Source organism: Lepidochelys kempii, chromosome 1 (assembly GCF_965140285.1).
Source record: "Lepidochelys kempii isolate rLepKem1 chromosome 1, rLepKem1.hap1, whole genome shotgun sequence".
Lineage (NCBI taxonomy): Eukaryota > Metazoa > Chordata > Testudines > Cheloniidae > Lepidochelys > Lepidochelys kempii.
The window spans coordinates 5,968,371-5,982,525 of NC_136380.1; the positions used below are offsets into that span (position 1 = coordinate 5,968,371).

At 46.0% G+C, this 14,155-nt stretch overlaps 1 protein-coding gene across 1 annotated transcript; it reads left to right on the forward strand.

Annotated features, from left to right (window-relative positions):
• The first annotated feature begins 2,592 nt into the window (after positions 1-2,592).
• Positions 2,593-3,558, forward strand: LOC140905583 (olfactory receptor 51G2-like). The gene has a single exon (XM_073329105.1). It carries the CDS (start codon positions 2,593-2,595, stop codon positions 3,556-3,558), a length of 966 nt encoding a protein of 321 aa, XP_073185206.1.
• The last annotated feature ends 10,597 nt before the right edge of the window (positions 3,559-14,155 follow it).

A 14,155-nucleotide genomic window follows, 5' to 3' on the forward strand; every position in this document is an offset into this window, starting at 1 on the left:
GAGAACTGGTGTCCAGAATGGAACCATGCAGGTAGGTGAAAACACAGACAAAGGAGGATGGGGGGCTGCAGAGCAGCAGGAGGGACTGAGAGGGCAGGATGAAGGCTCTGGGGCCTGGAGTGGGAAAATGGGTGACAGGGTGAGGAGGGGATTTGGGAGAGAGGATTACTGGGCTGGAGAAGGGCCTGCATAATGAGTTCATGGTTGGAGCGGGGCTTGATGGAGACGAGAGGAGAATGGATGGATGTGGGGTTGGCTTTGGCTGTTCCTAGGAGGATGTATGTTGTGGCTGCAGAATATACCTGGGGGCTGTGGGAGATTCCCTGGAACTGTGGGGAGATCTGGCTGCTTTGTTTAAGTTGCACAATAAAATAAATTGCTTCAAATCCAGGTAATGGAAAGACTACAAGTTCACTCGCCCATGTGCCGAACTGTAAACCCTTGGTGGTGTCCATCCACAATAGTATGTGTGGAATTTTGGCTCCTTATAGCACACGCATCTCCAGGTCTGTCAAGCTGGCACCTTTCACAAGAACTATCAGGGTCAAATACTGATTGAAAGCAAGTCAGTGCCAGTCCCCTGACTCATGCATTACACCATTTACCCCAGCTCTGAGATGGGCGATTGCTGAATGTTGCAAAACATCTTGTGAATTGGGTTACCCCTAAATCCGGGACACTGCACCAGTCACTGCAGAAAGACTTCAAATCATTCACCTTTTAAGTCTTTTCCATTTGTGCTGGTCGAGCTAAAACGGGTAACAATGTGATCAACGGTGATTCCCAATTGATTATCTGTCCTCCAGAGCTTTTAACCACTGGGCTATAAACATTGCTGCACTGCGTGCCTGACAGAGAGAGGGAATGCTGCTGCCCAGGCTGTTCAAGCTCTGCTTCCTCAGGAGTCAAGGATGAACACTCTCCAGCTGCTACTTTCATGGCTTTGGTAAGTGCGCTGATCACACTGGAGTTATTTCACGGACAGGGACAGGCAGTCTCAACTGCTTGGAACGTTTAATCTGTAACCAATGAGACCTGCACATTCTTATGATCAGCATCATTATTTGTTGTTGTATATAGGACCCAAACTCCTTGTAAGACAGGTCTCTCCCTTGTTGTGCTTGCAATCTGAGGGCCCAGATGGTGCAAACATTACCCATGTAGCACAGAATTTTCCATGAGTGAAGAACCCAAATCCCAGTCAAAGCCAGCTTGTTTTAACAACCTGTGGCAGTTTTTTGTAAGTACCATTGACTTGCCTGGGGCTGTGTATGGTAAGAAGGAGCCTCAGCATGGCCATACAACGTCCCAGCTGTGGTCTATCTAGACCCATAACCTGACTGACAGTCACTAGCACCAGACACTTAACAGGAAGGGGGGCAATTAACCCTGGAGTGGCAAATATTGAATAATCTGACCATAGTTTCTAGCCAATGGGAGAGTGTGTGTAACCTCTGAAAGGGTGACTTGCACTCCCTGCATTTCCTGCAGCTTCTGAAGGCATGGTACTTGCTTAGCATTTAACACCCCCTGGAGTGTCTGCTCAGATAAGTGGGAAAATGGAGCTCTTTGTCTTTGCTCTAACAAAATTTAATTTCAATGAGGGTTTTGCTGGGTAAGGGCCTGTTGGACCCCTTGATGTCCCTCGGAGTCATGCATAGAACTGAGGATAGGGGTTTTCACAGTAAACTTTGCACATGGCAAAACTCCCTGTTGAGGAATTTCTGGCTCTCTCCACAGGGCTGGATCTCACCCAGTGTGAGCAAAGGAGGCATCTAGAATGAAGATAGGACAGAGCTAACATTCACAGAGTTCAGAGGCGCCTTTTCTTTTCGACCCCTTCCCCTCCAATAATAACATCATGTACAACAGCGAGGGCATCCTTATTTAGAGCTAAAACACAGCAGAGCTGGATTGTGTTCCCTGTTCTACCACAGCCTCCTTGTGTGGCTTTGGACAAGTCCCTGTCAGTCATCACTGAGAAGTTTCTATGAACGCTTCTCAGCCCATGGACCATTCACAATACACATCATTGATCCAGTGTTTAGGAGCAGGTCCACTCGCCTTTTGTTATGTTCCCTTTAATAATGAGTTCATAAAAGTCTTCATATGTCAAGCTCCATCTAGGGGAGAGGGTGTGGACTAGTATAGTGACGGGGCAGTCAGCTGAGAGCCGGGAGACCTCACTTCTGTCACTGATCTCCTGAGTGACCTTGCACAAGTTACTTACCTGTTTTGTGCTTTAGTTTTCCCCTCAGTTAAATGAGGATCTACATCCTCCTTCTTATGAGTGTCAATGGGCTTTGACTCAGACCCACTGATACTTATGCTCCTTTGTAAATCACTTTGAGATTTATAAATGCAAAGCTCTCTAGAAGAACAGGATATTATTAGTAATGGGATGTTCTAACTGATCTGGGGATGTGTGAGTACCACCACGGTTTTTAATCAAGGTTCTGACTCCAACCTGTCTGAAGAGTGGGGGCAGAATGGGTCATATTTTCTGTCATGGTGTCACATATTTTTAATAATGTTGCTTTTAATTGTAGGGGATGTGGTTGAATAAACTGACCAGAACCTTCCCAGTGCATCATGCCAACCTGCAATGAAACCAGCATCGGTCCTGCAAGATTCCTCCTGGCAGGCATCCCAGGGCTGGAAGCTGATGGCCCCTGGATCTCCATCCCTTTCTGTTCCATGCACCTCATTGCAATTCTAGGAAACAGTCTGATTCTGTTTGTGATCAAGACACAGCAGAATCTCCATCAGCCCATGTACTTGTTCCTTTCTATGTTGTCTGTCACAGACCTTGGCTTATCTCTTTCCACCTTGCCAACAATGCTCAGCGTCTTCCTGTTTAACACCAGAGAAATTGGCATTGATGTCTGTCTGACCCAACTTTTCTTTATTCACACTTTTTCTGTCATGGAATCCTCTGTACTATTAGCCATGGCATTTGACCGCTTTGTTGCTATATGCCACCCACTGAGATACGCTTCGACTTTAACCAGTGCAAGGATAGGAAACATAGGGCTGGCGATAATAATCAGGGCTAGTGGTCTGCATATCCCAGCTGTCATTCTTCTCAAGAGGTGGCCATACAGTACGATCCAACCTCTCTCTTATTCATATTGTTTGCATCAAGATGTGATGAAGATGGCCTGTGCAGACACAACACCCAGCAGCTTCTATGGTTTGTTTGTTCTCTTTTCCTCTCTGGGATTAGACTCAGGGCTCATTGTCTTGTCTTACATCATGATCCTTCAGACTGTATTGAGTATCGCATCCTGGCAAGAGCGTCTCAAGGCTCTGAACACCTGTGTCTCCCACATCTGCGTCATCCTGCTTTTCTACACCCCGCTGATCAGTTTGTCTATGCTTCACAGGTTCAAGAAAGAGGCTCTCCCTCAGAGTCAAATTCTTCTGTCTTATCTCCACCTCCTCTTCCCCCCGGTGCTCAATCCCGTTGTATACAGCATGAAAACCAAAGAGATTCGTAAACGGATCATGAAGATCTTTCAAAACTATTCCACTAACAGACTCCAATGTGGGCACTGATTTGGTCTGTCTAATCTGTCTCTCTCGGAGCCAATATGGCCCATGGTGTCCAAGTGCCTCTGTCACTAAATGGAACCCTTAAGGACATATAAGAAAAGTATTGAAATGGTAAACCTGGGCCATTCCTCATGGATAGCTAGCAAAGCCACTGTAAATAAACTAGAGTTCTTGAAATATAGGCCTGTATTGTTGGAGAATCAAAAGTAGATACTAATTGTATTTGTCTGGGTTTACCTATATCTTATTACAAGTTCAACAGTGTGACCAAATTTGCTTGTAGATGATAAATTTCAGTTCCTGTAAGTCATGTTTCATGACCTATTCTCTTGACTCAGAGGTCAAAAGAGGATATTACCATTTCGATGAAACTTGTGTTGTAATAATATCATTGTCCTTATTTCTCTTTGAAGTTTTTAGTCAACTACCTGTGAACCATTTCAATGGTTAATGGCCTTTTGCTAATCAATGCTGCTAGTTATCAGTGTAGACATAGCAAATCGAGATTTATTTCAAAGGAAAAATGCACATTACTTATTCTTCACCCAAAGAAGGCCTGCTGTGGTCATTTGGGGACAAGAGGTAATCAGCTGAATTTCAGCTATAAAGGGACTTTTGGGCCTGATCCTTACTATCTCAGATCTGCTTAAGCTTTTTCAGGGGATGTTCAAGTAACAATATGGAGAACTTGTGAATTAGCCCTGCAATTCTCATGGAAGAATTTGAAAACACTCTGCTTATTCACTGCCTATTGGACTATGACTTTTTCCATTAATTCCAGAAGGATTTCTACAAATCGGCAGCCTCACCATTTCTGCTTTGAAACTGACCTGTGAACTGGATTCATATCTGGATTCATACCACAATAACTCTCTTTCTTTTTGTTTAAAATAAATCTTAGATTTGTGAATAAGAATTGTCTGTAAGTGTTTATTTGACATGGTGTGAAATGTGTCCGATCTCTTGAGAGTAGTAGAACTTTACAGATGGTGAATAAGATTTTATATAACCCTTAATAGATGGATTTGGCTGTGTGGGTGAGAGCCAAGGGATAGATTGCTTAAAGAGAACTGTATTTTGGGTTCTTGGGAACCAGGAAGGTATTATAGAAGCTGTTTGGTTACTGTTTTGGTGAATCAATTATAAGAATAAGGCACCAGATTTGGGGATTGTCTGCCCTATTCCTTGTAGTTTGCCCTGATTGAGCATTCTCAGTATAGCCCCTCCAGCGACCATGGTCACAGCCTCCCAAAAGGAAAGCTTGTATTCTTCACCCCCAAAAAGCCCAGTTAACAAAACTGCAGTCCTGTACCCTTAAAGCTTCTCCTTCTGGAATAAAGTATCCTGTTTTGTCCAGGGAATTAGGGTGTTCAGTGGAATATGTATAAGGAAGAAGGAGTTTTAAGGGAGGAAGACTACATGTATGCATTCCTAAACTACTTAGCAGGTTGACTTGTAAATTCTCTGAAAACTCATTCTGCACTCAGAGAGTAAGTCTTGTCGTGCTGGTAAGGCTACACCATATTTCATAGATACAGAAATTGAATCCATGCTCTAAGAGCAAAAGTTGTCTCATCTTTAACTGTGGCTTCATTATTGATACCATCATAATAAAATATAAATTTTCAGCATGTTTACCTTGCTCTTCATAGTAAATAATTGTGATTAATATTTACTTATTTGTTGAAATCCTTCCTTAATATGCCCTTCATTAACGAAATCTGCATACCATGAAGCCTTCTATTACTCTGTTCTGCACAGTCTGCCATACTCTTCTTCATAGATTTAAAGGCCCTCTCTTGCTCTAACTCTCCCTCTCCTGAGAGTGCTGATTAGTGCCCAGGTCTTTTGCAGTTTGGGGTCCTGTCTAGGAACTAGGCCTATCTCCAAGTTCTGGAGGCAGTGGGCCAGGTACGCAGGCCAGTTCCAGCTCCTTTGCAAGTAAGGGGGCATTTTTGTTCCAAAGTCGAGTTGGAAACCCTTCAACTTTTCAACAGAGAGGGCTCCAATTCACGCACTTCTTCTGATCAGAAGGAGAGTATCTCATGGGGAGAGAAAGAAAGGCAGATGATCTGTGGGGCCAAAGCCAAGATAGTGGGTGGCGGCCATGTCACAAGTAACCCAGGAGCCAAGCACAATGAGCAGCTGGGGAGAGTAAGGTGGGGACATCTGCAAATGGCCCAGCACAGGGAGACGTCACTAGAGAAGACGGCGTTGACGGCTAGACTCAGAAGGTGAGATGTGAATCTGCTGGGAGGACAGATGCTGGCAAGAAAGGTCCTGCCACCTAGAGCGTGAGGGAGTGTGCCCACTGCCAGACCAGGCTCCTTCCCTGCAATATCACCACGGAGCAGCCAGGGCCTGGGCAATAGGCCGGTGACATGTGAGGAACAAATTGGGAAAAATTTCTTACATCTCAGAGATGGCTGTTGGTGGTGTTTCCCATGCCCACAGAGCGGGGTTCCTTGTTTCCTCGAACATTTCCCATTTTTTCCTTTTTTTACAGCTGCTGTTGAATAAATTATATTTGGTTTGAACTTAATGTAGTGATCAGTGGGTTCGAGAAGGGTCTGGTGTGAAGAGAGTACCCAGGAGTGGGGACACCCTAGCCCCAGTCCGAGGGAACACCCTAGCCCCCACGATGAGACTGGGGGTTCAGCCTCCCAGGAATCCTGGGCCGAGCTGTGTCCCCACTACACGGACTCTGTGTTAGCCGACGGCCAAGGATGTTTGGTGAGGTGCCAGCTATGCCCGTTTATACCATCCGTGACTTTAACCGCTAGGACGCACTGTCCCTTCGCGGCAGGCAGCCCGGGCTAGGCTGACGGATGCCCCAAGGTCCTAACCACCCATGACTTTAACTGCTAGAGCTCAGAGCTCCTTCGCAGCGGGCAGTCAATACTGACTGACAGGTGCCCCAATGGCAGCACTAAGAGCCTCTCCACACCCGTGACTTTAACTGCTAGAGCTCAGAGCTCCTTCGCAGCGGGCAGCCAGGATTGACTGACAGGTGCCCCAAGAGTTTGCCCCGTGGAGGCGGCACAACTCAACACTGGGCTCTAAGTACTCTCACCTAATGGCCAGGCTTTAGAGCCAAAACGGCTGAGGTTCTTTAATTGTGTTGGCTGCTTTACAGTAAACCAGAGAAACAAGTCAGGCTTATGCATAAATGGTTACCAACATTTATTAAGCTAGATTCTAATCATGTGGTTACAAAATTGCTAGTGCCTACTTATTTAAATGTAGAGATGTTACACACACAAACAAGTTACAAAACTGAAGCCACAATCCCAAAGAAAGAAAACAAAGTATAGAGCTCTATTTCAAAATATGTGTACACTAAAGATAGGAGATCAGGTGTGGGTGCTTCTTACCCTCCTTGCATCTCTCGATTCCAGCGGTGCCAAGCCAGGATCGGTCACTCAATTCCGCGGAAAGACGAATAAGGGACAAGGCGTAGGGACCCTCTTAGCTGCAGAAGCCTTGGGAGGCTGTCACTTATCTGACCAGCAGATAGACAGTGAAAAGCACTCAAAAATCATGGTGCTGTAGGTCCCCTACTTATACCTCTGTACTCCTTTATTCTCTTTCTCCTTTCTTATGCCAAATTAAGGCTGGTCTGTCGGGGTGACGCCAGCTTTTGCAAGAGTAGTTTACACTTGCAAAGGAGAGAAACAATAAGTTTCGACTACTGGACATTTTCTTTTATCAGGGTAAATATTTTCCCACCTAGGATGTTGGTGTGTGTGCATCACGCTATTTAGTAGGGGCTAAGAGCCATGTCTGTCACAGGGCCTCTGCCTGCTGTGAGCTTAATCTTGGTATCTGCTCCCAGAGGCACATTGTAGCAGCACACCTGTGCTTTCACAGCTTCAAAGGCTGTGCTGGAATATATGTTAAGTGCCCTGTTCCTGCTTCCTCCTGTGTTTCCAGCAATGCTGGTCTGAGGCGGGGGGGGGCTGGCTGTCTGGCTACATTCCACCCCCTGATGCACCACACTACATCCCAGATTGCAAGGTGGCGGTGATGCCAGCACCTCTTGCCCTCCTTGGGGAAATCTAGAAATACCCAACAACCAAATTAGAGGATGAGGGTTCGCGGAATTGGGTAGGATCCCTTTTTAGCTCTAGGTATCTGATTTGCGTGGAGGAAAGAGCAGTTTGAATCAAACGCTTCATAATACATAAAGTTACACAAAAAACAATTACAATAATTAAAATGGTTAAAACAGTATTTACAACCGAATGTAAAAACGGGGAGAGGGAAAATCCCAAGTGTTGAGCTAACCATTGCATCCATGAGGTTTGTCCATTCTCAGCCACTGCATGTAGTGGTACAAATTCAATTCCCAGTCCATTGGTTGAATCCAGCAAGGTGCACATCCAGCAATTTGTAGCACCAGCAGCTGAGGCGATGGTTTGGATTGCTCCCCGAAGAGGATGTTCTGGTATTGCCAAGGTGACTGGAGCCAACAGAAGGACCATGAGGGCTTGCAGGAACATATCTCTGGTGGGTCGTGTTCTAGCTAAAAAACTTATTTTAAAACCAAAAGCAAAAATTACACCTGCTATTATAAGTAATGGCAAATATATCAACAGTCCATAGTAGTCTCTAGTGATCAAACAGGTCTGCTGCATGGTCCATTTTGCTGACAGGTTAGCTGGCAGGTTGCTCGGAACCATGGGACCATTCCTGCAATAAATCACATGGTCAGCCGGTCTTGGATGCGATCCAAGCCTCTGTAATGGTTATTAGCCTTTTATCAGCATTTAAGGCACTCCATACACCTTTCTCTTTATAGGCGTGCAAAACGCAGGTAAAGGTTCCCAGGGCTGGGTGTTTAATCACAACAGTATCTCCGGGAGCATACTTGGAACTGTGCAGTGGTGTTCTGGCAGGGGAGATAGCTTTCCCTGTAGGGAAGAATCCCCTGCTGATTGGACTTCCTGTAGGAGTCTGTCTGTTGTTTAATCTCTGCACCACTTCGTCCAGTCTGTCTCCCCATGTGCCATCAGTAGGCTTCAAGTGATTCTTTAGCAACCCATTCCAGTGCTCGACCATGCCATTAGATTGAGGTCGATATGGAAGGTGGAAGGTCCATTGGACTCCATGGTTAAGGGTCCATTCCCTTACAAGTTTATTCTTAAAATGCGAACCATTATCTGATTGGATTTCTTGAGGCATTGGGACAATTGCTGTTAAGCGGTTTAGTCCCATAACTGTGGACAACCCTGTTGCCAATCGGGTTGGATATGCAAAACCAATCCCTGAAACAATTTCTACTCCAGTCAAGATGTATTTCCACCTCTGCCTTGTAGTGGGCAGTGGTCCGACATAGTCGACCTGCCAGGTTGCCCATAGTGTTTTTCCATCTCTTAGCCTGGCAAACCTTTGTCCTTCTGCTATATGTTTTCTAGTCTCAGCACAAATAGTGCAGGCTTGCACCAGGTCTCTAGCCTGTCTGTGGGTGATAGGCCACCCCCTGATATGTGTTTGCCGCACTAACTCATCACTTCCTGTGTGTCCTAAATTATCATGTAACCATGAATATAAGCGTTCCCATTCTACTTGTGTGGTAAAGAGCTGGGCAGCTGCATCGGCTAAATCGTTTAACTGTGCAGCTGGGGTATTATTCCTCTGATGAGCTGAGACATGTCCTATAGACAGGGGTTGTTGCAGGGCATGCTGATATAACCACTTCCAGTATTCCAGTCCCCAGACTGGTTTACCTCCTATTTCCCAGTGGCTATTTTTCCAGTTAGTGATCCACTGAGTGGCACCTGTCCATACCGCATAGGAGTCCGTATATACTGCGGTGGCTCCTGCTTCACAGGCCAGTTTAATTGCAGCTAATTCTGCAAGTTGTGCTGACCCATCAATTTCAGCAGTTAGGGGTGCTGCAGAGAGGTCTGCAGGCACTGCTGCAGCTTTTCCCTTCCATTTGCCTTTGACCAGCCTGGCACTGCCATCAGTGAACCATACTCCCTCAGGCTTAGAAGGATCAAATGGGGCAGCATCCTTAATGGGAGACTGCTGTGGAGGTAGGCGGTATTCATCAGGCATTCCTACTTTCCATAGGGATTCCTGAATCATAGTGGGGTTTTGTGCAGTGTCTGCACTCCCTACCCTGTGGTGTATGTAAAGTGCCCATCTTTGGATAGTCATCTTTTGTGCTACACCAGGTGGTAACTCTTTCCCTTCCAATATAGGTTTAATGATTGGAAGAGGAGTGTGAATTGTGATGTCCTTATCCTGAGTTAATTCCTCAGTTTCTCTCAAGGCTGTGTAAGCTGCCAGAAGCACCTTCTCATAAGGCGTGTAGTTAGCCTGTGACCCTTGCCATGACGTGGAACCAAACTGAATTGGTCGTCTGGGAGCAGTGTCACTTTCTTGCCAGAGAGCATAAGACATTCCAGTGGCTCCCACAGTTAGGTACAAATGGAGTGGGGCTTCAGGATGTATGGGACCCAGAGCCTGATAGGTGTGTATCTCCCCTATCAGTTGCCTGAGGGCTTCCTCATGTGCAGGAGCCCATTCCCAGGCAGCACTTTTCTTTAACAAATTGTACAATGGTCTGGTGATAATGGCAAAGCCAGGTACATGTTTTCTCCAAAACCCCAGGGTTCCCAAAATCTGTCTCAATTGATCTTTACTTTCAGGGGAGGGTGCCCGATTTAGCTCTTGCACAGTGTCATTAGGCACAGACCTCCTACCTCCCATCCATACAGTACCTAAGAATTTTATCTCTTGGGAGGGACCTTGGCATTTCTCAGCTGGTAACTCTAAATTAAGGGCTTCTAGTGCTCCTTTGATTTGATTCATAGCCTCCTGTACCTCTTTTGAGGTTTTCCCACCTATTAAGATGTCATCAATGTATTGCACAGTTTGTACATTGGGTGGCAGGATAAGGTCATCTAGGACCTTTGCCAGTGCCCCATGGCAAATAGTGGGTGAGTGTTTAAACCCTTGTGGCATTTGGGTAAAAGTGTATTGTACACCTTTCCAAGTAAAAGCAAATCTTTCCTGGTCAGCTGGTTGCAAAGGGACCATGAAGAACATGTCCTTTACATCTAATGCTGCTAGCCAGGGTTTATCCCAGGTTTGTATGGTGTTTACAATATCTGTTATGCTAGGGACTGCTGCAGTTAATGGTCCAGTGTTACTGTTTAGCTTCCTACAGTCTATAGTGAGTCTCCATTTGCCATTTGGTTTCTTGATGGGCCACACAGGAGAATTAAAGCGAGAGTGGGTACGAATTAAAATTCCTCGCTGTTCCAAATCTTTGATCAGGTCAGTAACAGGGCTTATGGCCTCAGCTGGGACATTATACTGCTTTGTGTTTGTTACTGTTGAGGGCGGGAGAGCAGGCGTGCTGCTAAGTAAGTTTACAGAATAGTGGGGAGGGCTTTCCTCTTCCAGGTGGGTGGCATGAGGAACAGAACTGACTCCAAAAGCCCATCTTTCCCCATTAATCCTTCCCTTCTTTCCTCTTAAAACGTCCATGCCCAGTATGTTGGCATTGCCCAAAATCACCTCATATTTTCGGGGCTGATGGTGGGGTTGCAAGGGAATATCCAGTTTTATCTTAACTAATGGGTAAGTTATGGTACTGCCATTTACCCCTGTAACAAGTACCTGCTTTCCGCCAGTAGGTGGCGAGCCCTGAAAACTTTCTCGCTTAATCATGGACCTTTGAGCCCCTGTGTCCATTAAGAAAGGAATAATGTGTTTGTCATTTACAGTTACATGTATCCGGGGGTCTTTTGCTGTTGTTTTCTCCTCTTTGGATTTAAGCTGGTTTATTAGGAGAGGAGATTGACCCCCGCAAGCTAGTTTCCCTGCTCTGGTAACTCTTGCAGTTGCCGCAGCAATGGAGTATACCGGGTGTCTGCAGGTGGGGAAAGAGGAGAGAGCTGCAGAGGTGCACTGGGAGTCGCATGAGTTGTCTCCCAGTCAGCTCTTTTAAAGGTGGTGAATAATTTTAGCCGCTCTGTGGGCAGTCCATTTATCACATCTCTGGGATAACCTAAAGCCAGACATTGTCTCCACAACTTGGCTCTAAGCTCCTTTTCCTCTGGGGTTGGCTCTCGCTTGTTTTTATGTCCTTTAGATGGTGCCCCCTTGTTTCCCTGAAGGGAACGCATCTTAGCTTTGCCTGTCAGTGCTCTGATGTCTCCGAATTCTCTAAAGTATGACACCAGAAGGTTTAGCAGTGCCCGAAACGTACTGTTATGTGCTGCAGCTTCTGATCTAAGGGACAGTGCCATAGCCCTGTGGTTACTCGGAACTCCCTTAAGCAGGGGTCTGAGATCATCTACATTTACCTGACCCTCCCATGGGCTTTCATAGGCTAACTCTTGAGGGTTTTGGCCAAGCATGCTAATGACAGCCACAGTTAATAGAGCTGTTTTTACCTCATCTATGTTGGTCCAGTGCATTACTGTGGGTTCATCTCGGTCTGCTGGGTAAATTCCTCTTGCCCATCGACAAGCCAGAGACCAAAGTGTTTTAGGGGTGTTCCCCTCTGAGTGTTCCAGGAATATTCCTGCACCTAAGTTAAGGCGCTCAGTTTCTTGGGCTGTCAGGCGTATATATCCACCCCCAGTGTCCCAGAGGCGGACCAGCCACTCTATTATACCTTCCTCAGGCTTTTTAGCAAAATCTCCCTGGATTGTTTTTAACTCCATGGGAGTATATTGGCGGGTGGTAATTTTGGTAAAGTGTGTTGGAGCTTTACTCCCTTTTCCCTTTTTACCTCCCTTCTTTGTTTTTGAAGAGGTGGATGGATAATTGTCATCCCCTTCTTCATCCAGCTCTGCCCCACTCAAATTTTCCTCATGTTCTTCTGATTTCTGATGTGTGATAGCTGGTCTTAATTTTACAGAGGGACCTTCCTCCTCAGAGGAGGGGGACTCATTTGCTGAATCCCAAATGTCTCCATCCCATTCCTCAGGGTCTAGCCAGAGAGCAGTCTCAACTTTAGCCCGGTTGATACTGCGTATTTTAGTCTCCAGTTTTTCCCTTCGTTCTATCCCTTCTTTCTCAATTAAGGGAAGTAATCTTTTCTGAAGATGTTTCATATCCCTATTCAGTGTTCTTACTCTGGTATCTAAATTCTGGCATTCCTGGCGCAGTGTGTCCCTTTCCTGTTGTAGCCTATTAAATTCTATTGCCAGACCATGATAATCCTTACAGGCAGCTTGCCAAACGTTAGTAAGCAGCCATATACAAGCACCTTTTCCTTTCCCTTTCTTCATCTTGCAGGCAGTTCTCCAGTTACAGAAATGCTGCCAGATCTCTGCTGGTTTTCCCCAATATTTCTCCAGCAGTTCTTTGCTCCACAGAGGATTTCCCCATCCCTCTTGGGTCAAACTTTTCTCTAGCTCAGGGAATTCTGTGGTGTTTATCATGACTGGTTTCATTGTGTTACTGTAGTGCAGCCTATATCACAATCCTGTTCGTGACGCCAATTTCTGTTAGCCGACGGCCAAGGATGTTTGGTGAGGTGCCAGCTATGCCCGTTTATACCATCCGTGACTTTAACCCTAGGACGCACTGTCCCTTCGCGGCGGGCAGCCCGGGCTAGGCTGACGGATGCCCCAAGGTCCTAACCACCCGTGACTTTAACTGCTAGAGCTCAGAGCTCCTTCGCAGCGGGCAGTCAATACTGACTGACAGGTGCCCCAATGGCAGCACTAAGAGCCTCTCCACACCCGTGACTTTAACTGCTAGAGCTCAGAGCTCCTTCGCAGCGGGCAGCCAGGATTGACTGACAGGTGCCCCAAGAGTTTGCCCCGTGGAGGCGGCACAACTCAACGCTAGGCTCTTAGTACTCTCACCTAATGGCCAGGCTTTAGAGCCAAAACGGCTGAGGTTCTTTAATTGTGTTGGCTGCTTTACAGTAAACCAGAGAAAACAAGTCAGGCTTATGCACAAATGGTTACCAAAATTTATTAAGCTAGATTCTAATCATGTGGTTACAAAATTGCTAGTGCCTACTTATTTAAATGTAGAGATGTTACACACACAAACAAGTTACAAAACTGAAGCCACAATCCCAAAGAAAGAAAACAAAGTATAGAGCTCTATTTCAAAATATGTGTACACTAAAGATAGGAGATCAGGTGTGGGTGCTTCTTACCCTCCTTGCATCTCTCGATTCCAGCGGTGCCAAGCCAGGATCGGCCACTCAATTCCGCGGAAAGACGAATAAGGGACAAGGCGTAGGGACCCTCTTAGCTGCAGAAGCCTTGGGAGGCTGTCACTTATCTGACCAGCAGATAGACAGTGAAAAGCACTCAAAAATCATGGTGCTGTAGGTCCCCTACTTATACCTCTGTACTCCTTTATTCTCTTTCTCCTTTCTTATGCCAAATTAAGGCTGGTCTGTCGGGGTGACGCCAGCTTTTGCAAGAGTAGTTTACACTTGCAAAGGAGAGAAACAATAAGTTTCAACTACTGGACATTTCTTTTATCAGGGTAAATATTTTCCCACCTAGGATGTTGGTGTGTGTGCATCACGCTATTTAGTAGGGGCTAAGAGCCATGTCTGTCACAGGACCTCTGCCTGCTGTGAGCTTAATCCTTGTATCTGCTCCCA